At 63.7% G+C, this 25,647-nt stretch overlaps 5 protein-coding genes across 6 annotated transcripts in view; 3 read left to right on the top strand and 2 right to left on the bottom strand.

Annotated features, from left to right (window-relative positions):
• Positions 1–714: 714 nt before the first annotated feature.
• On the bottom strand, positions 715–4,706 carry CHLRE_01g008350v5 (uncharacterized protein). Its single transcript, XM_043058247.1, has 3 exons — positions 4,363–4,706; positions 3,260–4,079; positions 715–3,102 (listed from the first exon to the last, which is right to left on the bottom strand). Exons 2-3 carry the CDS (start codon positions 4,068–4,070, stop codon positions 2,309–2,311), a joined length of 1,605 nt encoding a protein of 534 aa, XP_042928161.1. The 5' UTR covers positions 4,071–4,079; positions 4,363–4,706; the 3' UTR covers positions 715–2,308.
• A 120-nt stretch (positions 4,707–4,826) lies between these two features.
• On the top strand, positions 4,827–8,178 carry CHLRE_01g008300v5 (uncharacterized protein). 2 transcript variants are annotated; one of them, XM_043058245.1, is made up of 3 exons: positions 4,827–5,103; positions 5,383–5,923; positions 6,068–8,178. In XM_043058245.1, exons 2-3 carry the CDS (start codon positions 5,455–5,457, stop codon positions 6,715–6,717), a joined length of 1,119 nt encoding a protein of 372 aa, XP_042928160.1. In that variant the 5' UTR covers positions 4,827–5,103; positions 5,383–5,454; the 3' UTR covers positions 6,718–8,178. The 2 variants fall into 2 exon arrangements, with proteins under 2 accessions (XP_042928160.1, XP_042928159.1); XM_043058246.1 differs by having other exon boundaries at positions 4,827–5,264.
• An 897-nt stretch (positions 8,179–9,075) lies between these two features.
• On the bottom strand, positions 9,076–15,806 carry CHLRE_01g008250v5 (uncharacterized protein). The gene is made up of 2 exons (XM_043058244.1): positions 12,996–15,806; positions 9,076–12,739 (listed from the first exon to the last, which is right to left on the bottom strand). Exons 1-2 carry the CDS (start codon positions 15,031–15,033, stop codon positions 11,394–11,396), a joined length of 3,384 nt encoding a protein of 1,127 aa, XP_042928158.1. The 5' UTR covers positions 15,034–15,806; the 3' UTR covers positions 9,076–11,393.
• A 770-nt stretch (positions 15,807–16,576) lies between these two features.
• On the top strand, positions 16,577–23,174 carry CHLRE_01g008200v5 (uncharacterized protein). Its single transcript, XM_043058243.1, has 9 exons — positions 16,577–16,798; positions 16,992–17,318; positions 17,862–18,518; positions 19,063–19,179; positions 19,357–19,559; positions 19,669–20,713; positions 21,286–21,366; positions 21,457–21,698; positions 22,563–23,174. The coding sequence occupies exons 1-9, from the start codon at positions 16,673–16,675 to the stop codon at positions 22,630–22,632; spliced, it is 2,868 nt and encodes a 955-aa protein (XP_042928157.1). The 5' UTR covers positions 16,577–16,672; the 3' UTR covers positions 22,633–23,174.
• A 172-nt stretch (positions 23,175–23,346) lies between these two features.
• Positions 23,347–25,647, top strand: part of CHLRE_01g008150v5 (uncharacterized protein) — a 12,592-nt gene continuing 10,291 nt past the window's right edge. Inside the window, exons 1-4 of the mRNA XM_043058242.1 lie at positions 23,347–23,611; positions 23,694–23,779; positions 23,999–24,870; positions 25,234–25,569. Of these exons, the coding sequence (XP_042928156.1) occupies positions 23,459–23,611; positions 23,694–23,779; positions 23,999–24,870; positions 25,234–25,569 (1,447 nt within the window). The 5' untranslated portion in view covers positions 23,347–23,458. The remainder of the gene's footprint in view (positions 23,612–23,693; positions 23,780–23,998; positions 24,871–25,233; positions 25,570–25,647) is intronic.

Below are 25,647 nucleotides of genomic sequence, written 5' to 3'. Positions count from 1 at the left end.
TAGGGCGGCCATCTGTGAGACATGTGCACTGTCTGGACGTATCATATGGACTAAGTATCGTGTAACGCATTGCAGCTTCGGTGCGGCATCAGGGAGCGTTTGCCTCTGGCCGGCTCGGGCCTGCCCAGGGCCTTGGGCCTGCCTGGCAGCTTCACTATCCGGGTTCCCCCCACCATTCAATTGATTGGGTTGTGGGTCGTGCACTTGTGCTCGCGGCGCCTGACCGTCTAGGGCGATGGGTGCGATGGGACAGGGTAAGGGGCATGTTGGCATAGTCCCGTAATGTGCAGCGAATTCCCTGACCCCAACATTTGACACGCGGCTGGCATAAGCTGGAGTTACTGTAACGAGACCTCGCTGACTTGCTGGCATGCTGGTAGTTTGCTGAAACGCATTCCTCACGCTCCGGCCAGCTGGCCAACCTGCAGGCGATAGTAACACACACACACACACACACACACACACACGCACACGCACACGCACACGCACACGCACACGCACACGCACACGCACACACACACACACACACACACAAACACACACACACACACAAACACACACACACACACACACACACACACACACACACACACACACACACACACACACACACACACACACACACACACACACACACACACACACCACAACGCCACACTCGTGAAGCAGAGGCGCAGCGCACGTGTAGGCAGGCGAACAGCGTCTGGGCCCATCATGGTTATTGTGTACATGGTTCTGGGGGGCGATTTGTGGGATGCGTGCTGAGTGTTTGCGTTGCACGGCTACCACGCACCAGGGGCACCAATGAAGTCCGGGAAATCTAGGCGGAACGCAGTAGTTCACAGTCTTTTGCCGACTGTCCTACAACAGGCAACAAACCACACGTGTATTCGGCACACGGAAATGCGGGAAAGCACGCAGCGGAGCAGCGGGGCCCCGCCGTCGATAGCCCATCTCGACAACTTACAATCTGTGGCTTACAGCCCTATCGCACATGAAGGCGGTCGCGGCCGCCGGCCGGCATGGCACGCCTGCATCTGCCCGGATCGCATTGCTGCACACCTAACACCCATGCGCCGAATCATGTCACCTAATGGCCTTATGATGTGCATTAGTAACACCATGCCACGATCGACATGCCAGGCGCACGACGGAATCTCCTGCACGCAGCACGCACGCGCCCTTGCGGTATGCCCAGCTTGCTAGCAGCTACGTATGTGCTGCTTCATTACCGGCACTGACGAGCGATGGCGATTATTCATCTTCCGCCCACCGCTGGCCTGGCGCGGACGCACCCAAATCCAATCCTGCCGCAGGCCAGCCGTCGAATGAAACAGGAATCGAAGTGCATGCAGCGCCGCTCCGTCCTACATGACCCAAATTCCATGGTCCCTGGCTGCGCTCGACCGGACCCCGTCATGGCATGTATCACAGCGTGCGTGTCGCATAAATGTCCGTTGGCCGCGCCACCACCCGAAAGCCCGTCCAAGGTACGGCACGCCCCGGGCCCACTTCCCTTCCACACTTTATGCATGTTCCCTAACCCCTCACTGCTGCTGCTGAACGAGTCAGCGTGGATCCTGCATGGCACCCAGGAATAGCGAGTGACCACGATGCGTGAATGCACCACCCGATTATTCGAGTCAAACAATTTGCATCTGCGCGCCGCATGCATCTGAAAGGCGAACGCATATGAAGTTTCCATGAAGGTGATATATTTGGTCCACAACGCACCAACGTGAGGATAAGCACAGCCTGCTGATCTGTTGCCAGGCTCGCAAGCATGTGATCACAACCACGGTCTCCTATGCACCGCCAAGTTTTACCCGTCACCGAGTTGCACCGGGAGCACACGTGACCCATCCATTCACGCAGCCAGTACCGGTGCACACAGATAGTGTCCAAACCCAAGAAACGTTCTGCAATACACAACTCCAAGCAACAGTCCTTCGCTAAATGCGACAGCTTTCACCACCACCGGATGCTGAGATCCATGGCTCCGCGAGACACGTATGCATGACTACTCCGCACGGCACTTGTATGCAAAATAACAGCAGGCGCGTGTGCTCGCTACTCTCCCACAATGCAACTTTCCCTAGCCACACACAAACATGGATTGGCTGCAAAAGCCAGGGTACGCACCAGTGGCAGCAACAGACAGTTGAGGCTCGCACCTCCACTTCTTCGCTCGTCGATGAAATGCTCACGCCCCACAAGCAAACGCAGGAACCCTCCGGCCATTCTAGCACCTGCCATTTCCACTTCCACTCACTCGCTCCTGCAAAACAGCAGCTGCTGCGCAAATGAACTACCGTGCGGCCTCCGAGCCGCGCTGCTCGACGGCGGCGTGCCACCGCCAGGCGTTGCGCGGGCTGCCAGCGCTCACAGTTCCCTCGAACAGGCCCCGGCGGGTGGTGATGGGCATGCGCCCGCCCGCCGCCGCCACAGCGGCCATGTGCACCGCGGCGGCGGGTGCGGCCGCCGCCGTCGGCGCGAGCCGCTGCGGCTGCTGGTGGGCCTGCAGCTGCTGCTGCTGTGGCGCGGTGATGCCGCAAGCGCTCGCGATCGACTGCATCCAGCCATGTCGCATGGCTGCCAGCTGCGGCTGCAGCACGCGCCGCGCCGCCTCCGCCGCATGCTGCTCATCGCAGCCCTCCGGCTCCGCACCTGCGGCGGTGCTGGAGCCGCCAAACGAGGCGGACAGGTTGATTTCATCGGATGATGACGCGTCGTCATTGTCGCAGCGCTGGGCCCCGCCCTCGCGGTCCGAGCAGCTTTCGTAGCCCTCCGAATCGCTGCTGTTGTCGGGGAGGCTGATCATCGAGAGCGCGAAGGCCGCCGCGGCCGCAGCGGTTTCCGAGGCCGAGTGGCTGTGGCCGTGGCTACTGCTGAGGTGGCTGCCGCTCTTCAAGGCGATGCACTCAACGTCATCATCGCCACAGTGCCCGCCGGCGTGAGGTGGGGGCGGCAGGATTCGGCCGAAGGACAGCTGCTGCGGCTGCTGACGCTGCGTGAAGGATGCCGCCAGTGACGGCCCGTACGCAGGCGACGACAGCGCCTTGCACAGGGAACCTAGCTGCTGCGACTGCGCGTGCACCGAGCCTGTGCGGAGCGCAGCAACGGAGCAGCAGCGGGCGAAATGAACAAAATATTGTAGGCAGGAAGCTAGCGACAGTCGTTACACCGCGAGTGGGCAGTCCAGAACAAAGCCACAGCAGGGAGTTGTTATCGCCGCAGTCATGAAAGTGCATCCACTCACCCTGCTGCACTTGGCCCGGCCCCGGCAAGGAGCACGCAGATGAGATGGTGAGCCGGGGGCGGCCGCGGCGGACTGTGCCTTCGGAAATGCAAGAAGATGAACAGGCCGACGGCGGCAGGGCTGCAGTTGAGTAGTTGGCGGCCGTGGCGGCGGTTGGTTCCGCCGCCGTGGATTGGCAGGCGGTTGCCTCCTTGCTGTATGACCCAAATGCGCTGCCGCACGCGACGCCGCTGCTGAATGCACTGCCGCTGCCGTTGCCGCTGAATGCGCTGGCGCCGCTGCCACCCGACCAGCCCACCGAGCGGGTGAACGCGGATGACGCCGCGCCCGAGGAGTCCCACAGGCTGCTGCCGCTGCGCGCGTCGCTCACGCCGCTTGCGTCCGTTCCGCAGCAGCTGTTAGTCCCCGATGCTGATTCGCGAGCAGCAGTGCCGCTGTTCGGTGTCGCGCTGCGGCGTGAGGCCATCGCCTGCGTCAGAAAAGAGTGCTGCTTTCGCGCCATGCAGTCGAGGAAGTCAGTGTCCAGAGGCATGGTATCGTCATCGCTGTCGTCATCTTCGTCCACAGGGCTGGCGCGTGGGCTGCAGGGGCGCGCCGCGGACACCGCTCGGGAGAAGGGGATGGGGACGGGAGCTGCTGCCGATGTCGAAGCGGCCGGGTCGACGTGGCCATGGTTTCCAATAACCTGGGCTGTTGAGCAGCCGGGGTGCCGCTGGTTTGGGTGCGATGGGCGAGCTGCTGACAAGACGTGCGTGCAGCAGCTAGGAAGCCATGCATCCAGCGAGCCCACAACGGCTGTATGGCGGTCCATCGAATTCGCCTGCGCAGGCCGGATAAGGAGCAGGCACGGTCACGATGTTGCGACCGTACACGCAATGTGCACCCGTATGCGTAACCTGGTACAGGCGCTGTGCGAGGCTGGACACAGCCATAATAGGCTGTTCACAAGCACAGCGGTGTGGGCGTACACACTCGAGAGCGCGCACAAGATGGGTGCAGGACCATCGTAGAAGGAAGGCGCGACCCCTGCCGTCTCGACCTCGCTGAGCGGCCATGGCTCTTCTGCACATCCCTTGCGCTCTGTTCAAGCGGAGGAAACTCACCAGCCACCGGAAAGGCCAGCTCCCTGTGGCCCCCGTGAAGTTGTTCGCTCCTCGTCCTTTCCCTGTCTCGCTTTCTCTTAGTGCTATCCAGTCAGAGGATTAGAAAGAAGGTGCGCCGCACAGCAAAATCGAGCGCATTTGAGGGCTGGCGTGACTGGAGTGGGAGTGGGCTCGGCACTATCAACGCTAACGACTGAACTTTTGACCGCAGAGGGTCCAAATTGAGCAGCACTGTTCGAACAGTCGACCAGGAAACCCAGAATAAGGGGCAGCAAGTCCCGACAGAGGGATGACGTATCGAGCTCGCTGGGGCGATTCCAGGTTCTTCAAATAGCGCGGGCTACGCTCTGTTAGCTTACATACGCGCGGGCGCCAAACTCGAGAGAAACCCGACCATGCACATGGGCCGTAGGTCGCACATGGCCGTTGCGACCCCACAGCGCTCGCTGCACAATTTGACATAGTTTAATAGCAAGCTGCTCTGAACAAAGCAGCAGCAATCACATAGTTTTGTTCGAGCTCCCCTGAAAAGACGTGCTATCACGCGCGCCGCTTTTCCTCGCGAACTTCCCACGCGACTGCCTTCGTCGCGTTCATTTGCCTGGGGATCAGCACGACACCTGCAGTAGCTAGAAATCTTCCTGTGGAAGCAGAGCGCGGACAACCTTCAGGAGAGTTTGGCCACGTGCACGTGACCTGCAATTAGCCAACCGCGCCCAATCGCTTCAGTTCGCTTTTAAGGTGCGGATCATTTCAGAATTCAGCCCTGTCGGGTGATGAGGGCTGCAACGGCGCGAGCCGGCGCGGGCTCATCCACATGCTTGCACGAAAGACAAGTTTGCCCCACACTGCACTGCCCACTGCCCGGCCCGGCTTTCTCGGAACAGTTACCAGGGCAGTGCGTGAGTTACTGTTTAACCCGGGGCCGTGAAGTGGGGGTTGGACTCGCTCGAGGCAACTGCGAAGTCGGCGTGTCACCGAGTTTTTGACACCCCCCCTGCGATCCCCGTTGGCCCACAGGGTTTCCTCCCTCAAACAAGATCGCGACACCAAGCACGCCCGCGCCAGAAGCCGTCTAGATCCGCTACACGAATGCAGCAACAACACCTGCCCAAGGTGGGCTCACTCGAGGGTTGGCTCAGCGCCGCCGCCGCCGCTTGCAGCAGCAGCAGCCAGCCGCAGCAGGGCGCAGCGTCTCGTTGCACCAGCCCCTTCGCTCACCACCACCAATCCGAAGCCGATGCCTTTGCACCGCCGGCACTGCTGCCGCCACCGCCGCGCTGCGCCTGCCTCGAAGCTCGCCTGGGCCACCCGGCTCCAACCGCCCGCCCCCACGCCACTGCTGATCTGGTCTGCACAATCCGCAACCCGTGCGGCCGGTGCGGCAGCGGCACCAGCAGCACCACCGCACCCCTGTGCTGCGCCACCGCCACCGATGCCACCAGCAGCAGCAGCAGCAGCAGCGCTTGCGCGATCGATGTCAACCACGAGGGCACCATGCGCCGAGGCCGCCCGCGCCTCTACCACGCCACCGCCTCCTCGCTGCCGCTCCCCGTCACAGGTGCGTGCATGGCTCGCAGTCTGCCTTACATACCTGCTCCTTAGGGCCAAGCAACGTGTGTAGCAAAGCAACGCACACCAAACCACTCCGCCAAACAACCAACGTGTGTATCCGTCCACCTGCGTGTTTCCCGCGGCATCACAGGCGGCGGCTTGTCTCTGGAGTCGCTGTGCTCGGCTCTTTCCTCGCCGGCCTCACAGATTGCCATGGCTGCGGCCGGCGGCAGCAGCACCCACGAGCTGCACCCCGGCCCCCAGCAGCCGCAGCCGCACCACCAGTATTCTTTCATCCACAGCGCGTCTGCAGACTGCTGCGACACCAACAGCACCAGCCTGCTGGCCGCTGCCGCTGCCGCTGCCCCCAGCTGCCTCAGTGCCGTGCACACGAGCTGCAACAGCTCGACGTCAGCAGCTGCGGTGGCCAACTCCTCCGACAGCAGCAGCAGTAGCAGCAGGCTCGTGTCGCTGCGGCGGCAGATGGAGCAGTTGCTGCTGCTGCCGCTGCCAGATTACGAGGAGGAGGAGGAGGACGACGGCTGTTGTGCCGTCTCCTATCCGTGCTCGGCCGCGGTTCGCCAGCAGCAACTGGCTGCCCCGTTGTGCATTGCCAAGGCTGCTGGGTGTGGGGCAGTGGCGGCGGCAGCCTTGCCCGCTGCCCGCTGCAGCGGCCGCGCGCCGTCGGCCACGGGGCGCCGGGGCCTGTCTGAGGGCACGGTGCGCGGGGGAGAGCCGCGCAACCAATGGGTGTGGGTGGCGGCAGCGCCGCCGGCTGTTGTAGCTGCCATCGGGTGTTGAACTGCACGGCAGCTGCAGGCATGTCGATAGATGTGGTATTGCTGTTGGCTAGCGCGGTGTGTGTGTATGGATGTGCGTTTATTATTCGGCTGCCATAATGCGGGCGCGCGCCGCCCTTTGACTCGTGGCATCTTGTTGAGGGTCGTATAAAATTGTAGAGTTGTGCTGTGTACGGGCTGCAACGCTACAATAGCAGGCGTTAGGAAGGCTGGAGCTGGCATGTGTGTGTGTGTGTGTGTGTGTGTGTGTGTGTGTGTGTGTGTGTGTGTGTGTGTGTGTGTGTGTGTGTGTGTGTGTGTGTGTGTGTGTGTGTGTGTGTTCGTTCATGCGCTAGTTGAGTTGTTGTACTGTACTGTACATGTACTACCTGTCATAAGAGCCACGTCCGTAGTGGATGCGTGCACTACCCGTACTGCTGCATGCGGTACTGCGCACGTACGCTGCTGTACGGGGCTCCTGTGCTTCCTGCGAACCCCTGCTGCCCACGTGCACCTGAACGCGACAGGATATAAAAGGACACGGCCACGCGCAGCCGTGTGCGTCGGGGCCACCAAGCATATTACAATTGAAAGTACGGCAGGCATGAAGATGGATGGGGATGGACACACCGCCGCTAGGAGTTGGCTGGGCTTTGCGGGTTACTATCTTTGCGAGCTGGGATGGGTGTCCTTGTTACTATATCGCTTGCTTTGGCAATTTTGCGCCGGTTTGAGAGGCAGGGCTGTCCGGGTAGGGCGCGTAGTCCTGTACAGGTGCGGCTGTCAACCGGGGGAGGGACCCCTGCTCTCAACTGATTGGACCTGGAGCATGGCTGGGACGGATAAGTAGGGACAGCTGCGCTATGTCCTGTGTGCGCGTGCCGTGGAGCTGAGATCAAGGACTCCGAAAGAGGCGCTGCGATGAGTTGTGAAGTAAGGTCAGAGCGAAGCACTTGCAAGTCCCTCGGCATGTCGACGTTTTTGAGGAAGGCCCTGCGTTGATGGTCGCGGTTTGGTTAGTTGGCAGCAGTTGTCATGACCGGCTTCCTGAAGTGAGTGTGTCTGTGAAGATTGCGCGCGGGGGTGTTACAGAGGCTATAAATACTTGTTGCTTGGAGGTCAGACTTGCACTACTTCTTATGTATATACACGCGTATGGCGGTAGCATTGCTCCCACCGCTGCGATGTTGGTGAAAGCGTGGGCGGGACAGGATGAAAATGAACATGTTGAAAGCATCGCTTGGAGCGCTAGAGATTCTGGTGCTCGTGGTATATATTTTGGGGTCAGCAGCAGGCAGGGCCAGAGGCGTCCATGCACGGTTGCCCCGGCTGAATGAACGTGCATCAGGGTATTTTTTGTTTATGCAACATTCGTGTGCGTGTGCTTGAGGGAGGGGTGGAGGACGCGCCGTGGTGCGACCCTACGGCAGCTGCCACTGGCGGCTAGCTACACATGAACTGAAGATTGTAATGTCGTAAGAATGCACGTCGTTCCACCTTCTGGTCAATGGCCTCAGTAAAGGTGCGTGCCGCCGTACTACGGTGTCGGCCTTTGAGGCCTCCACCGTCCTGGCACGCCGGTAGTCGGGTAGTGGTTGGAGGCCAGCAGTGGCCCTCGAGCGAGGGCGGTAGGTCCCGTGTGGCCCCGAGCGCCCGACCCATGTCATGCGTTCTTTTGCTTACTTGAAATAGTAGTGGTATACGGTATGTGTAGACACTAGACAGCAGGTAGGCGGCGCAGCACACCAGCAGCTACGGACCACGGACCACGGGACGGAGACCCTCAGACCCAGCCACGACCTGCCAAGACCTGTAGTTACTGTAGTGCGGTCGGTGCCGTATATATTCGGCCCCACCGGTTCTGGGAGCGGTGGTGTCGGGTGTTGTGGGACAGTGCAGCGGTGGTGTCGGGGCAAAGTCTATCGGCCCGTTCTTGTGGAAATGTGCTGCAGACGCAGCAGCTGCTGCCCGCAGGCGTTGACCGGATTGTGTGAAGCGCCGTGCCACTCGCCCGCGGCCCCCGTGCCTGACTTGCTACTGTGCTTGTGTGCATGTAACACCCTTATACCGTACCTAATCCATATCACCACGCATGTAATTAATTATTTTGGCACAAAACCCGAAATACCACGCACCTGAGGGGGGGGTGCGGGGTTCTGCACGAATTGTTTCGGGTGGGGTGCGGGGTTCCACAGAAATACCCATCTGGGGCGTGCCGTGCCGCCAAAATCACTAAATCGCAAAATTACCAGCGCTAGTACTACATATGTAATGAACACCACTACGGAGTATCCATTCCACGTACTCTGACGAGAGCGAGGAGTCAGATTAGAGTGCTGGGGCTGGGGCAGTGGCGGAGGGTGGCGGTGGTCCGTGGTGGTGGCGGTGACAGTTACAGCACGTGCGCATTGACGACACTGTGCAGTTTCACCACTGCGTTGCCTAGCCCCTTGTACACGCACACGTGGGACCACAGACCATGCAGTTCACGGCTGCGTGGTTCTGCAAAATTGCCACACCGTGGGGTGCGTGGTGCAAAATAGAAGCCGGTTTAGGGGTGCGTGGTGTAAAAATAATTGTTTTTTTGCAGGGGTGCGTGGTGATCAGCTAAACGTACGGTATATTCACACTTGCATTATTTACACAGGGCAGGCAGCGTCCAGGCTTTAAGCAACCAAGACTTGATGAGATTACATGTGGCACGACAACAGTGGACAAGCAAAGCCAGAGCCCCAGCCTTAGCTGGATGGGCGCCAAGATCATCAAGAGCAATGCCGCGGGCCAGCTTGCTTCCTGTGCCCGGCAGCGCAGCCGCCTTGACCCTAACATTGGATGCGCCTGACCTTGCCATTACGTCCTTATTATGGTACCTTCACGCTAGTAATACAAGCAGGGATCAAAGTCATACGATTGAGCGGCTCATCACCTGCAAATATGGCTGTCACCACGCTACTGGAGCAGCTGCACGCAGTCTGCGGCTCGCGCTCCACACATGCCAGCCAGAAAATGCCCCGCCAGCCCTCATTATGCAGACGCATCGACCCCCGCACTGAGCCACATGGACCTGCCCCCGTCAAAAAATTGTGAATAATGCTAGTACAAAAATACATACCGGTAAGCGCGGATGCAACATGTGGACAAGACCAACCCGCACAAGGAGCGAAACATACAGGCATAGAGACCTGCACAGTAGGTGGGCGGGTAACCACCTAAGGACCCCCCTGATAACCGCCTGGTAACCACCGGCGGCCCCATCGCCCTACACAGCAGGCGCCCAGTACACACCGTATCATAAACGGGTCCGGCTGGGGAGCAGCTTGTCGCATGTGCGTATGCCTACACATGTGCTGGAACCAGCTCAAGCACATGCAAACACACACGGTGCCGCTGTCGAGCAGGCCGGCGGCTCGGTCGGTAGCTAGGTAGCTAGATTGCTGGGATTGAGGCGCACACCATGCTATAGGATTGCCAGCAGGTCCACAATACGCACACGCACTGACCACGCCACAGCACCCAATTCCAGCAGCTGCCACTGGCGGCCACGTATACATCCGTAATAAATATCCGTGTAAACATGCCTGTCTGTAACCCACGACGCCGCACCCGCTCTACTCGACTGAAATTCAAACAATGCAGGGCCATGCCGTGCGAAACCTGCAGCAGCATCGATCCTCGTTCGACGCCCCGATCCCAGTTGCCAACTTGGAAATGCAAACGACCAGCCACTACTGCCTGGTGCAATACCGGTCCGCCACAGCAGCAGCGCTGTCACAAACGCCTCCCAACTCCCAAGCTTCCCCTGACCATTTCCTCCTGCTCGTTTGCAGGCTCGAGAACAAAAACAATAGCCCATGCATCCCTTTACATGTTGCCAAGCATGAAAGACCGCACTCATCCCATGCATGCACAGCTGCAAACCAGTATCCATACATATTTAAGAACGCTGTGTTCAGATGCTGTTACGTGCGAGGCATTGTAACTAACGGTGCAGACACAGCAACCGGCAACATTAAGTTTGGACCATAACACAGGTTCCCGGCAACGGCAACCGCCCATTGCAACGCGCCCACACAGTCTTTCGATCCGCAACTGTCGATATCCACTTATCCAGCGGCAGCAGCACAGCCGCATACGGCCCCTGAACACAATTTCTCAATCTGTCCAGCAGGGGTGTTTAAGACCCCGACAGCATATCTCCAACAAGCAGCGAGCTGGGTATGCATGCATGCTCACCTACATTGCTTGCCTCGCGGGTTATCTATCAGCTATCATCATTATGGGCCGGGCCGTCGACGTCTGACAACTAACCTAACAATCACCCAGAAGACGTGCCCCCCAGCCGGCCGTTGACGCGCCAGTGCCCTCAGTTGCCTCTCGCACAGCAGCAGTGCTCATTGGGTGCGATGCTCTCCCCCTAGTACCAGTCGCCGCGCTGCCACCGTTGCCATACATTGCCTCATCGGCTCACAGCGCCAATGTGACGTGCGCACACCCTAGTACGTAATTGCTTGCCCACACGGCCCGTTTCATTCTGACCCCCACACAGCAGCCATGTGCACACACACCCACCAAGTGACCAACGGTGGGCAACACACAACAAAATCAACACACAGAAAGGGCAAACCTAGCAAAAGCAACACGCGCACACGTCGGACGGACGCCGCCCATCGGAATAAACACCCCGCCAGCCGCCCTCGCTCACGCAGGCAGCAGGCCTCGAAGCAACACACTGCCGATGCCGCCGCTCTCGCTGCCTGCAGCCGACGCGCTGCCCTCTCCGGCGCTGCCCGCACTCAACGACGCGGTTTCCAACCCACCCAGCACATCCTCTCCACCCGTGGGCGTCGACAGCGCGCGCGCCAGGATGGAGGCCTTGCGCGGAAAGCCACGCCGCACCGTGCCTTCGAACATGGTGTTGGCTGTCGCCGCCACCACCGGGCACCCGCGGACTTCCACAGCCGCCATCAGTCCGCCGAGCGAGGCCGCGGCGCTGGCGCCGAAGCGCAGCGATGAGGCGGCGGAGGAGGCGGCGGAATCGGGCGCGCCGCCGCCGCCGCCGCCTGTGGATGCGAGCTGCGCTGTCATGAGCGCGCGCGTGAAGGCGGCGTCCCCGCCCAGGCTGTGGGAGTGCAGCAGCGCGGCGTGTGCGTGGTGCCCGCCGTGTAGGTTGCTGACGTGGTCGGTGCCGCCACGCGGCACGCCCGCGGTGGGCGCGGAGGCGGCGGCATTTGCCGCAGACGTAAAAGCGCCGCCAGCAGCAAAGCCACCGCCAGCGCCGCCGCCACTACCAATGATGGAGCCGCCGCCGCCGCTGCCTGCGCTGGACACGCGGCCCCCCGCGTCGCCGGCGGGTACTGCCGGCAGCAGCAGGTGCGTGGAGAAGAGCTCCGAGAAGGGTATGCCGCGGGACTTGCTGGAGCTGGTGCGATCCAGTGATGATGAGCCCGCTCCTGCTGTCGCTGACGCAGCGGCGGCGGCGGCGGCTGCAGCTGTGGGCGGTCGCGGCGCTCTCTCTGGCCGCTGCGCCGCCGCCAGCGCAATCAGTCCGCCGCCGGCCGCCTGCACGTTGAGCACGGAACTTCCCGCTCCGCTGCCGCTGCAACGGCTGCCGCCACTGCTGCCGCCGCCGGAGGACCGGCGAGAGTTGGCGGCGGCAACCGCCGCCGCCGCCCCAAGAATGTCTGTGGTGGCGGCCGCCGCCGATGCCGCCGCCGCCGATGCCGCCGCCGCCGATGCGGACGCATCCACCGACGACGCATTGGGTGCGCTCTCGGCCGCCGTCGGGTCGGCGGGGAGCATTGCAAACAGTGCCTCACCAATCGCAACCAGGCCGCTCAGATTGCTGCTGCTGCTGCCGCCGCCGCCGCCCTCGCTGGCGGCGGCAGCCGCGCCTGACAGGCTGCTGCCGCGTCCGGCACTGGACGAGGCAGAAGTCGCGGCGGCGGCGGCGGCGGCGGCTGAGTAGCTTACGAGGCTGCTGGCGACGCCGCGGGGCGGTGAGGACAGGCCCTGAGCCAGACACAGCCGCTCCAGTGGGTGTTCGCCTGCACGCGGGAGGCAAGGCGAGCGATGAACCAGTGCCACTCAGCGTTCAGCGGTGGGCGGCTAGGACAGAGGAGCCGTGCCGATAGGGTGCGATTGAACGGGCTTTCAACATACGGCATTGTCGATGATGAGGGCGAGGGCGTACGTTTGCGAGGTTTGGCGGCCGAGTGCGATTTGCGATTCCGACGCCCCCAACAACGGGCGGGAAGCCTCAGGCATGCTTTGCGCCCATTGCAGCTAGCTAGCCCCACCTACCCCTGGCGTCCCCGAAGTCGGGCAGGGAGGCAGACGCAGGGATGCCAGCTGCCGCCATGGCGGCCACTTGTGCCGCCGCCGACGGCGTTGCCGCAACGGCGGCGCCGGAGGCGGTCAAAGCACCTGTCGCGCGCAGTGGGGGCGCCAGTGCTGCTGCCGGCTCTTCGGCTGCTGCGTGCTGCCCTGGGCCCTGCAGCTGCTGACGCGCGGGGCTCGAACCCAGGCTGGCGTTGAACGTCAATGTCAGTGCCTCGGCCGCGCCGGCGCCAGCGGCTCTGCTGCTGCCTCTCGCGACACCACCTCCTAATTCACGAGATGGCAAAAGGCTGCAGCGGGTCCTTGAGTCTCCGCCGCCGCCAGCGGCAGCACTTGGCGCCGCCAGCATGCGGATGGGCTCGCCGCCGCCGCCGCCGCCGACGCCTCCGTCAACGTGGCCCTGGCTGGCTGGTACTGCTGCTGCTGCTGCTGCTGCTGCTGCTGCTACTGCTGCCGGGCCGCCGCTGCTGCTGCTGCTGGCAGAGATGGAACCCGCGACCGTGGCGTCCACCTCGCTCGCGGCGGGTGCGTCGGCGTCGTAGCTGCTGCCGCTGTTGAGCAGCAGCGGGACGGCGGCGGCGGCGGCGAAGAGCGACACCGCCGCGGCGCTCGGCCCGCCGCCGCCCCCACCGCCGACGCCAGCAGTGACGCCGCTCCCGCCGCGCACACTGCTGCCGTCGGGCTTGTCGGCCGCCGCGCCGCCGCTGCCCCCGCCGCCTGTGACGGCGGCTGCTGTCGAGGCTAGCAACCGCAACAGGCTGCCGTTGCCGCCCCGCGACGGCGCCTTTTCGGGCGACCGCCATGGCTCAGGCGCTGGCGGTGCCCCGCCGCTGCCGCCGATGCTGCCGCCGATGCCGATGCTGACACATGTTACGCCGATGCCGCTGCTGCTAGCGCGCGGCGACGGCGGCAGAGGCGAAGGCAAAGGACCGGTCCTGACGCCTTCATGCGGCGCCCCAGCAGCATGAGGGCCCGGCGAGGAGACGTCAGACACGACGCCGCGCTCGGCACCAGTGCCGCCAGTAGTAGTACAGCAGGTGGACGCCAGCGGTCGGCCCGGTGGGGACGTACGGCCGCCGCCTGCAGCCGCAGCCTCAGACGCCTCAGTCCCAGCAGGCGGCGGCGGTGGCGACGCCACCGCCGCCACCACAGCAGCAGCCATCGGGGCCGCCGCGGCGCCGCCGCCGCTGCTGTTACGGCGGGTGGTCAGCGCAGGGAGGCAGGCGCTCCCGCCCGCCGCTGCGGCAATGGGCGCGGCCATGAGACCGCTCGCGGCACTGCTGCTGCTGGCGCCGCCGGGGCTGCTGGCGCCGCCGAAACTGCTGGTGCCTGGGCTGCTGGCGCCGCCGCCGGCGGATCCTGTGCTCCCAATGCCCAGAGGCGCCGCGATTCCCTCGCTTGGTAGCAAAGCTGCTGAGCGCAGCTGCATGGATAGCAAGGAGTGCCGCTTTACGCCGCCGCCACCACCGCCGCCATCCAACCCCAGGCCGGCAAGTGTTGAAGTCCCCACCGCCGCCGAGGCGCTGGCGCAGCGCGGGGGGAGCTCCACACCGGAGCCGCCGCCGCCGCCGCCGCCGCCGCCGCCGCCGCTGGCTGGCCCCTGCCCTGCAGCAGCCCCTGCTGCTGCGGCCGCCGCTGTGACTCCGCCGTGTGCGCTGGGGCCGCCGGGGCGGCGTGTGCCTGCAGCTGGCGAGCCGAGCTGCTCGCCGAGCTCGCCGTCGCCCGACGTCACGGTCTCCAGCAGCAGGGAGGGGGCGGCGGCGGCGAAGCCGCCCTCGTGCCGCGGCGCGGCGCCGCCGCTGCCGCCGCCACCGCCGAGGTACTCGCGGCCGAACAGCAGGCTGGCGCGGCTGCCGCGCCGCGGCACTGTGGTGCTGCTGCTGGCCCCGGCTGCGTAGCTGCTGCTGCGGCCCCCCGTTGGAGCGCTGCTGGAGGCACAGGCGAACGGCGAGTCCAGCCAGGCGTCTAGCGAGCCCACCGGGTGCGGGTTAAGCGCTGGCATCCAGGCCCGCTAGTAGGCTGGGGCCTTCAGTGCTGGAGGACGACAAAATAGGCAGGTGGACCGAGTCGCACCTCCGTGGAGATATGTTCACAGGTACAATGCCCAAGGGCGCTGCTCCTGCGAAATCGCGCCGGCTTCAAGACCCCGCCGATTCCGGCCAAGGCCGGGTGGCGTGCACCGTGGTCCTGTCATATCGATACCAAACAAAGGCCGTCAGCAAGCAACCGAGATCGTTTTTCAAGCAGGTGAAAGGACTATCGCTCGTGCGTGCGACCAAGCAAACGTTTTGTATGCATGTGTTGCATCACCGGCACATAGCGCCTGGCGCCGGGCAGGTGAACATAACAGGGCTGTCGACAGGTACTAAGAACCCTTATAGAAAGACCGATCGCGACCAAGCGCAAATTTTTGCACTTTGCGACACTCGCGAGACCAGGCGCCCACCTGAAGCGGAGATAAGGACTGTCTCTTTTCTCAGAACTGCAGCTGGTTAATGGAGCTCCGTTTGCGCCACACCGCGGTCAGGGAACGCAGTCAAAGGCGTTTGGAAAGCGTTTGAGTGAACGCCGCTGCGAGTCGCCCACGTCGTGCTCGTGCCGACTGGCTCCACGGTGGCTGCCGCTTTTTACTGGGCACTGTCGACTGCTCTTCCAACTTTCGCCAGTTCGCCCGCCGCGCGTGTGCCGGACAGCAGCACGTGCGCGCAGGACTCTATTCCTCGCTTCTTCCTCCTCCTCGTCGTACTCAGCTCGTAGTCAATTTAACTTATCGAGGCGTACAGATAAACTCAAAAGGACTTGCAAACAAAGCAAGCACAGCGCCAACTGCAAATAAAGGCAGGAGCTTATCTCTGGGATCGCGTAACACGGTTATCGTCGTTGCAGGAGCTTCGTTCGGTTTTGCCATTACGGAATGAGGGTTCAGCGCAGCGCGGGATTGACTCGTACAGTCGCCGAATTGGGAGCGGCAGGAGGGGTGGCGAAGCCTCTCGAGTCTCGACCGAGGTGTGTGTGCATCAGTCCCATAACCACGGGGTCCGGTAAATGTGGAAATTTCCATGCTGTAGCCCTGTGGGCTATGGGTTGAGCGTGATTGAGCGATGTGGCGTTGCCGTCGCAAAGCACGCGCGTCGATGCCTATCGATGCGGCTGCTGGGATGGCGGTGGGTGACGGCTCCACTGCCATGCTGCGTCATCTGGGCAGTACACAAATGCGGGCCCCTTCTTGCTTAGCGGGTTTGTGTATCCCTTAGAACGGCTGGAAGCAAGCTGCGATCGAGGGGCCATCTTCCGTCCGCTCAGGTCCGCTCTCCGAAGGGCGTGCCGAAGAGGCCATACGTCAAGGAGCGGGGTCGAAGCGAGAGATGCCATCTGCGAACAGCTCAAACCGACCCAGTACAACATTGGATGCGCGCTTGGACGTCCGGGCGTGTACTGCGGGCGGGGTTCCGCTTTGGCTGGGATTGGGCCAGTCAATCAGTCAGTCGCGTGTGTGAAACAAGGAGGTGACCACAGCTGAACATGTCTGAAATATTTATAATGCAATCATGGAGTAGAGCACAATTGCACGGCTGCGCGCTATCGGGGGTGCACTGTACAAACTACAAAACTCCGATCGAATTCATTGGGGGAGCGCTAGTATGAAAGTATCAAGTCATGTCTACGCAGCATTGTTGCTGAATGCTCTGTTCGTAAACGGAAGACCGCACACAATTGATGTGGCCGCATATGCCAGCCTGCACGCGGACTTGCCCAAACTTATTGAGGTGAGTACCGACTAAGAAAGCTGACCTGACTACGCCCGTTCCATTGGACTTCCTCGACAAGACGGCGACACATTGCGGCCCGCAACATCCCTGCAACACGCAGCACCTGCACTCCGTGCCGCCCCTCTAAGGCTCCCCCTTCTACCGGTCCCCGCTCCAACCCATCCCAAACCCTTCCGCCTTCTCCCGCCAGGCCCGCACCAGCGGCCAAGGCTGCGGAGGCTGGTACGGCAACTACTCCTCTCTGCACGCGTCCATCCGCGCCAGCGCCCACCCCCGTGCCGGCGACAGCCGTGCCGATGCCAGCTTTCTCAGCCGCCTGCTCACCCTCCCGGCCATGTACGGCCCCGGCGACACAGGTGGCCTGGAGGCTGGCGGCGGTACTACGGCGGCTGGTACGGCGGCGGCGGGCGGTCTGCCGTACCAGCGTTACGCGGTGATGGTGTCGGCGGAGTCTGGTCTGGCGGACCGGCTGACGTGCAGCCTGAGCGTGATGCTGTATGCGCTGCTGACGGGGCGGGTGCGTGGTGGGTGGGTGCTGGTGTGGGTGGGTGGGTGGGTGGGTGGCTGGGTGGGTGGGTGGGTGGGTGGGTGGGTGGGTGGGTGGGTGGGGCGGAGTCCACGCGGCGGCACCTACCCCCGGATGGCAGCGCAATGCGGGAGGGTGAAGGGTTAGGGAGCGTCCGTGCCGAGGGGCGCGAGCGAGTGTGCTGGCGGGTGCGGGCGAATGCGAGCTCCCCATTCCCCACTCCGCCGCCGTTCCGGGCGCGCGCTCCCGTATGCGGTACCGTATTCTCACGCGGGCAGTATACGCCCATGGGCGGCTCCAGGCGGCGGCCCCGACTACCACAGGCCTGTGAGGAGTGGGAGCGAGCATAGGGGCGGAAGGAAATTCGCGCGTGCCATAATGAAACGGAATGGGGACAGGTGCCATAGGGGTCCCAATGTCCGCAATCCGACCCACACCCCCAGCCCCATCATCACCACCACCACCACCACCACCACCCGCTCCTCCTGCTTTACCCTGCGCCTTGGCTCCCCTCGCTCCCGCCTCTCCCCACAGGCGTTCGAGTACGTGTGGCTAGGCAAGCACGAGCTGTGGCGCAGCCTGCCCAGCCCCTGGGTGGACTGGCGGGCGCCGCCTCCGCCGCCCCTGCCGCCGCCGCTGCTGGGGGCTGTAGCAGCCAAGGCGGCGGCGGCGGGGCTGCCGGCGCTGTTCGGTTACGCCGCAAGGCTGAGCTCGGGGCTGGGCGGGCGGCAGGACACGTCGGCGGCGCTGCTGCCGTACCTGGCCCTGGAGGAGAGCTGTCGCAGCGCCGCTAATGGCAGTAGCAGTGGTAGCGCTAATGGCAGTAGCAGTGGCAGCAACAGTGGCAGTACAGGCAGTAGCAGCGGCGCTGAGCCAGCAGCAGCAGCAGCAGCAGCCGCAGCAGCAGCAGCGGCGGAGAACCACCATTGGGCTGCGCCGACCCGGTCAACGCTCATTGCTGACTACTACCTGAACGGGCGGCAGCACCGGAAGGACGACGACGAGGTACGGCAGCGGTTGGAGCTGCTGTACAGCGGCAGAAGTGTGACAAAAAAGGATCGGTGGTGGCGGCGGCGGTACAGCCTGGATCTGTTGTCGTACGGCGCGGAGTACGACAATGTGGTGTGGGCGTTGAACAACGGGCAGGTGTGGCGGGCGGCGCACAACCCCAAACTGCGGCGGCGACTCCAGGTAGGCAGAAGTATGGGTGCAGGTGCGGGTGTGGGTGTGGATGTGTGGGTTGCGCCAGCAGCCCGGTGATAGAAACTCCTGCCGCCAAGCTGCGGGGAGGTAGGGCGCGTGCCCAAGGTGGCCAGAGGTGTCCGGCGGCACGCCAACACGCAACAGGTGGTCAGAGGGCGCAGCCGCATCCGCGGTGTGCCCTCTGCTGGCCGAGTGCATTGCCGCCACATGAGGGAGGGTGTGGTGGTCATGTTTCTCCCGCACGTGTGCGTGTCTGCCTGCTGCCTTGCTTGGCGGGTCCGGGCGTCTGCCGGCGCCGTACGTCTCATGCGCTCGTGTGCTCATCTGCCCACGTGCCCACGCACCCTGTGTGCGCTTTGCTGTGGCTCACGCACCTCACTGTCGCCAGCCCTTCCCCCTGCGGTTTCCTGAGTCGTGACATGTGCGTGTGTATGTGTGTGTATGTACGACACGTGTGTGTATGCAAGCACACACACACACACTCATGCGCACACGCACACACACACACACACACACACACACGCACACACAGGACCTGGGTCTGACCCGGCCGGAGCGGTTTGTGCCCTGCCTCTTCAACTTCCTCTACGTGCCCAGCCCGGAGGCCCTGGCGCCCTTCGCCCGCGGTCCCCTGCTGGGCATCCTGCTGGTGAGGTGGGAGGTGGGGGTGGAGGTGGGGGCGGGAGGTGAGGTGGGGGCGGGAGGTGAGGCGGGGCGGGAGGTGAGATGGGGGTGGGAGTGGAGGTGTTCGATACGGCCACACGTGCACTCACACACATGAGGCACATCCCTACACAAACAGACGCACCACACGCACCACACGCAGGACCCGGAGAACTTCGTCATCGGCATCCAGGTCCGACTGGGGGACTGGGTGTTTAGCAGAAACAGCAACAGCAGCAGCAGCGCCAACGGCAGTAGCAGCAGCAATGCCACCAGCAGTAGCAGCCAGGGAGGCGGCGGCGCGGCTGCGCGGTCGCTGTCTGTGTTGTGGCCGTGGGAGCAGTTCCAAGACGTCTTGGAGTTCGGGTGGGTTGACTGAGTTCGGATGAGCACGCCGTAACGGTTTTGACCCCTTCCCCCAAGTGCTTTTGCAAAACACTCACACGCACACCCACACGCCCACACGCCCTCGCAGCGCCGCGCACTTTGACTGCGCCCGGCAGTTGTACGAACACGTCACAGGCGGCGCGCCCTCCCCGGTGCGGGCCGTGGGCTCCACCTCCTCCTCGAGCACATCCGCCAAAGGCGGCAGTAGCAGCAGTAGCAGCAGCGGCAGTAGCGGCAGCAGCACTGGCAGTGGCGGCAGTAGCACCCCCCGGGTGAAGCGCCACCGAGGCTTCACCCTGCGTGACCACATGCAGGGGCGCGCGCATCGGCGGCACGGCAGTAGCAGTGGCAGTGGCAGTAGCAGTGGCGGCGGCGGCGGCAGTAGCTTCATGGAGCACCTGCAGAGCCAGGTCCTTACCCAAGCTGCTGCTAGCAGTAGCAACAGCAGTACAGGCATGAGTGCAGGGGCTGGGGCTGGAGGTGGAGGTGGAGGTGTGGGTAGGAGGGCGCTGCGGGGCGCGACGGCGCGGGCGGCACAAGGATTGGGCGGGCGTTCCCAGCAACCGCACCGACAACGGCAGCAGCAGCAGCAGCAGCACCCGAGTGACTTGGGTGGCCAAGTCTCACACCAACACGGGGGCGGCGGCGGCCCGACACGCGCCTCCGCCCCCTCCGTCGCCATGAGGTCGGGAGGGGCGGGAGGGGCGGGAGGGGCAGGGGGGGCGGCAGCGGCCGCCGCTCCCACCACCACCGCCGCTGCCGCCGCCACCATCGGCCCCAGCCCCCGAGCTGACGGCGCCGCTGCGGCGGTGGCGGCGGCGGCGGCGGGTGCGGGCTTTGTCGACGGCGGCGGCGCCGCTGTGGGCGCTGCCGGGGAGCCCGTCCGGACGCGGCGCAGCCTTCGAGGTCACACCGCCCTACAGAGCGGCAGTGGCAGCGGCAGTGCCTCTGATGCCGCAGTAGCAGCAGCAGCGGCAGGACCGGGGCGGGGGCTGGTGGATCCGGCGCGTGTGTATTTCCTGCTGCTGTCGGACTCAACTGAGCTGCGGCAGGCAGCGGCGGCGCGGTTCGGTGGCGGCGGCGGCGGTGGGCGGCTGCTGGTGCCGCAGGGGCTGCCCATAGAGCATGTGCAGGTGGGTGGCTGGAAGGTGGCTGGAAACAAGGTGGTTGAGATGTGGTTGGAAGGTGGATGGAAGGTGGTTGGAACGTGAGCGGGCGCGTGGCGGGGAAGTATGGGAGAGAGGGGGAGGTGTGGGAGAGAGGGGCGGTGGGCGGGGCAAAGGGTGGGGCCGGGAGAGGGCCGCCGGGGGGGAGAGCGGGGTTAGGTGCTCAGGGCTGGTAGGGACGGCGCATGCGCTAGGCTGCGTCATTCCTTCCAATGCGCCGGTCCATCGCGGATCGCTGCTCCGCGTCTCCGCCCCTCACTGTGTGTGTCGTGAAACGAGCCCTTCCCTCCTCCCACCTCCCACCTCCTCCCTCTGCCCCCCCTCCTCCTCCCACCTCCCACCTCCTCCCTCTGCCCCCCCTCCTCCTCCCACCTTCTACCTCTGCCCCCACCTCCCACTTCCCCCTCCTACTGCCCCCTCCCCGGGCAACTCATCATGAATGTAGCCCCCCGGGCACTCCCAACTTGTGCTTTAATCATTCCGTTCTCCACACAAACGGCTAAACACCCCCCCCCCCCACACACACACACACACCTCAGGACCACTCCCACCACGGGCAGGCGGGGCTGCACGCGGCGGCGGCGGAGCTGTGGCTGTTCGGCCTGGCGTCGGCACACGTGGTGCGGCAGGGGCGGGGGCGTGTGGGGATGTGGGGGGTCTGCAACTCCAAGCCGCCACATGCACAACAATGCATACGCACACGCTTGCAGGTCACCCAGGCCAGTGCGTTTGGGCGCCTGGGCGCACTGGCGGGCGCCGGCGGCACCCGCTGCCTGCTGCAGCCGCACACATGCGGCGACGGCGGCGGCAGCAGTAGCAGCGGCGGCGGCAGTAGCAGCGGCGACGGCGGCGGCGGTGGTGGAGCTGATGAGGCTACTGCTGCGACTGCTACAGCCGGCCCGCTGCACCGGCTGTACGGCATCCGGGGCTCCAGCACATTGCGGACGTGCAGGTGTGTGTGTGGAAGGTGGGGGGGGCAGAGCGTGTGCGTGTGTGTGTGTGTGTGTGTGTGTGTGTGTGTGTGTGTGTGTGTGTGTGTGTGTGTGTGTGTGTGTGTGTGTGTGTGTGTGTGTGTGTGTGTGTGTGTGTGTGTGTGTGTGTGAGCGTGTGGGTAGAGGAAAGTAGTTCATTTCAATCCCAAGGAGGTTGCCTGCACCGTCCAACTAGAGACACGAGGATGTGGGGCAGGATAAGAGGAATGGGGTTGTGTGTATGTGTAGGGTGGTATGCATGGGCCGCTGAGCTCTTTACCGTGCAACTCACATACACACACATAAATACACACATTTATAAACACACAGTTGTTGCATCGCATACATGGTCTTTGCGGTTCTTCTTCCTTGTGCTTTTCATCTCCAACACACACACACACACACACACACACACACACACACACACACACACACACACACACACACACACACACACACACACACACACACACACACACACACACACACACACACAGCGGGCGGGCTATTCGGGTTAGGAGTGCCTGGGAACGTTGTAGGACACTCGCATGGGCTTGCACCCTTGGGATCGTGTGGACACTAATCCCCACCCAAGGTTAGGTATGGGCGTAACAGGTGCTTCGGGTAAGTATGGTCTCGGCTCGGCAGGTCGGTCGGCTGCGGTAAGTATACTCTGAAGGTAATCCGCGGCCGTAATTCTGCATCGCATACACTGTCCTACGCGTAATGTTTTCCTTGTGCTCTTTAACACACACACACACACACACACACACACACACACACACACACACACACACACACACACACACACACACACACACACACACACACACACACACACACAGGTACGACCAACCCGACCCGCCGGACCTGGTGGCCAACTGGTGGATAGGCGTGCGGAGGAGGCGGCAGTAGCAGTACGCGTGCGGAGGAGGCGGCAGTAGCAGCGGGCGTGCGGAGGAGGCGGCAGTAGCAGTGGGCTGGTTGGGGAAGTTGACTCCAATCGCAAGTGAACCAAGACCTGGGGGCGTGCGGCGTGCGGGAGGGCGTGCGAGTGTGTGGGCATGGTCGGTGGGGAGGCGTGTTGCCATAGCACCCTGGTGTAGGCCCTCCACAGAAGGCACATGTGACAGCTTGGTAGAGGCGGTGGCACGGAGGCCAAGGCAGGGAGGGGACTCCCGGCAAGAAGCAGTCTTTGAGGAGCAGCGTGCCTGGTGCCTGGTGGGCAGGCGCTGCCGCTGTGCCGCTGACGATATGTCTCGGTGGCGGCGCAAGGTGCAATGCTTCGTGCTTGCCGGGGGGCCGGGGGCTGGGTGGGGTTGACCGCATGGCGGGCCTAGCCGTGCTTGGCGGCACGGATCCCACAGCTGGTGTTAAGGAGGGCTGGGAGTTCATGGAGCGTAGGACATGGGCGGACGACATGGGCGGACGAAAATGCTTTGTAACATGGGGAAAGCACACGGAACCTGTGGCGGGCTGCTGTGCCGGCGACCTGGCAGGGCGAATGCCATGTAACGGGGCCGGAGGAGGTCGCGATGGGGTCGTACGCGCTGTACGGCGCGGACAGCACGCATCCTTGCCGGAGCAAAAGCTACGCAGCAGTGAAAAGCGCTGTTACACCATGGAATTAAGCATGTATATGCGTGTTTGCTATCATAGAGCATGCCGAAAGCAACGAGCCCCGTAAGGAACCTGACCGAACTTGGGACACGCGCGAGCAGTTTCGGATACAGAGCTCAAGATGCCTGCAATTTCATTCATATTATTACTTACAGTTATCGCCGCTAGCGAGAACGCATATGGCGCGGTCGCGACAGGAAATGCGGACACTGCAGCAAGCTTCTCTCTCGCAAATAGGACGGGCCTGTCGACTCGCAGAGGGAGACGAATACATGTAAGGGCGACCCCCAAAGGCGCTGACTCGCTTAACCTGCGCTAGACATCCCAACCTGAACGCCCCTGCCCCCTGCACGCAGATGGAGGACCGTGCTGGTGCGTGGGATGTCTTCTGCAAGCCGGGCGAACGCGAAGAGGGGGCTGTTGCAGCAGCTCCAGATTACAGGTTTGTCTTAGGGTACAGCAACAACCCGTCCGAGTTCGGGTTCGTGCCCCAGACGCGAATCCTTCTCATCTTGACTTCTGTGGTGGCCTCCTTGACTGCCTTTGACTGGCTCACGCTTGCTCGCCTCCCCTTCCGCACAATCTGATATCGCGCCTCCTCTGTCACAATCACAACCACAATCACCATCACTATTACTTGTCACCGGTCACGGCCCCGCAGCATCTGGGCTGTGTTCGACGGACACGGCTCCTCCGCCATCTCGTCCTACTTGCTGGCAGCGCTGCCTGTGAGGCTGGAGGCGCGCCTGTGCGCACCCAGCCCCGGATCCGGATCCAGCCCCGGATCCGGATCCAGACTTGGATCCAGTTCCAGGCCCAGCCCCGGATCCAGTTCCGATCTGGGTCGGGGGCCTGCAGGGGAGGCGGAGGCGCAGCACGTGCGGGCTGCGCTGCTGGCGGCCTTTGCTGACGTGGAGGCGGAGCTGGAGGCAGCCCTGGTGCGGCTGCGTTTGCGGCAGCAGCAGCAGCAGCAAGAGGAGGAGGAGGGTGGAGAGGAGGAGGGAGAGGAGCAGCGGCAGGTGCAACTGCTGGAGGCAGCAGACGGCGAGGCGGCGTCGGCAGGCGCGGAGGCGCTGGCTCCTCTGCTGGCGGCTGCAGCCAGGGCGGTGTGGGAGTCGGGGAGCACCGCCGTGGTGGCTGTAGCAGACTGGGGCGGCGGCAGTAGCAGCAGTGGTGACAGTGGCAGTGGCAGTAGCAATGGCGCCACCGGGGAGGGGGCGCCGGCTGGGCAGCTGTGGGTGGCGAGCGTGGGCAACAGCCCGGCTGTCATCTGCTCCCCCTCCCCCTCTTTTCCCTCCTCCCCCTCCGCCTCCGCCTCAGCTTTAAAGCCAGAGCCGCCCTCCCAGCATGCGCAGCAGCAGCGGCAGCAGCAGCAGGCGCGTAGTGGTGGCGGGGGGGAGCGGGGGGAGGCGGAGGTGGCGGGAGGCCGGCTGGCGGCACGGCAGGTGACACGCCTGCACGAGTTCTGCGACGAGGGGGAGCGGCGGCGGGTGGAGGCGGCGGGCGGCAGAGTGGAGGAGCCCGTGCGCCGGGGTGAGGGCGTGTGTGCGTGTGTGTATATGTATATGTGTGTGTGCGTGTGTGTGTGTGTGTGTGTGTGTCAAGGGGAGTGCGAGTCAATGCAAGCCTTAAGCAGCCGGCTCAGGACCCTAGACCTGCCCATGGGGCCGCGGAGGGAGCGTAGCCGTCCATGGAGGACGGAGTTACTAACTCACAACTGTAGGGGGGATGTTTCCACCACCCACACACGCAACCCCTCCCATACTCGTCCATCACTCCTTTCATCACTCCGTTCTCCACATGAACGGCTATCCCCCCACCGCCCATCCCTCCCTCCCTCACCCCCACGCCCCCTCTCCCACACGCCGCACGCCACACGCCGCACATGCCGCACAGGCGGCAAACGGCGGCTGCTGGGTGACCTGGAGGTGTCGCGATCCTTCGGCGACCTGCAGTACGCCGCCGCGGGGCTGACCGCCGCGCCCGACGTCGCCGGGCCCTGGAGCCTGATGCGGTCCCGCGGCGGGAGCGGCAGCGGCGGCGGGAGGGAGAGTGGCGGCGGGAGGGGGCAGTGGGTGGCAGCGGGGTCGGGGGCAGGGGATGGACAAAGCCAGCGGCGGGGGGCAGAGGTGGTGGCGGCGGCGGAGGCGGCTGGTGACGGTGGTGGCGGTGGTGGTGAGGTGCTGCTGATCCTGACGTCGGATGGCGTGCTGGATACCCCTGTCGCCGCAGGTGTGTGGAGGGAGGGAGGGAGGGAGGGAGGGAGGGAGGGAGGGGAGGGAGGGAGGGAGGGAGGGAGGGAGGGAGGGA

The sequence above is a fragment of the Chlamydomonas reinhardtii genome, chromosome 1 (genome assembly GCF_000002595.2).
Source record: "Chlamydomonas reinhardtii strain CC-503 cw92 mt+ chromosome 1, whole genome shotgun sequence".
Taxonomy (NCBI): domain Eukaryota; kingdom Viridiplantae; phylum Chlorophyta; class Chlorophyceae; order Chlamydomonadales; family Chlamydomonadaceae; genus Chlamydomonas; species Chlamydomonas reinhardtii.
The sequence above is the reverse complement of the archived record's forward strand: the minus strand, read 5'-3'. Positions and strand labels throughout refer to the sequence as shown.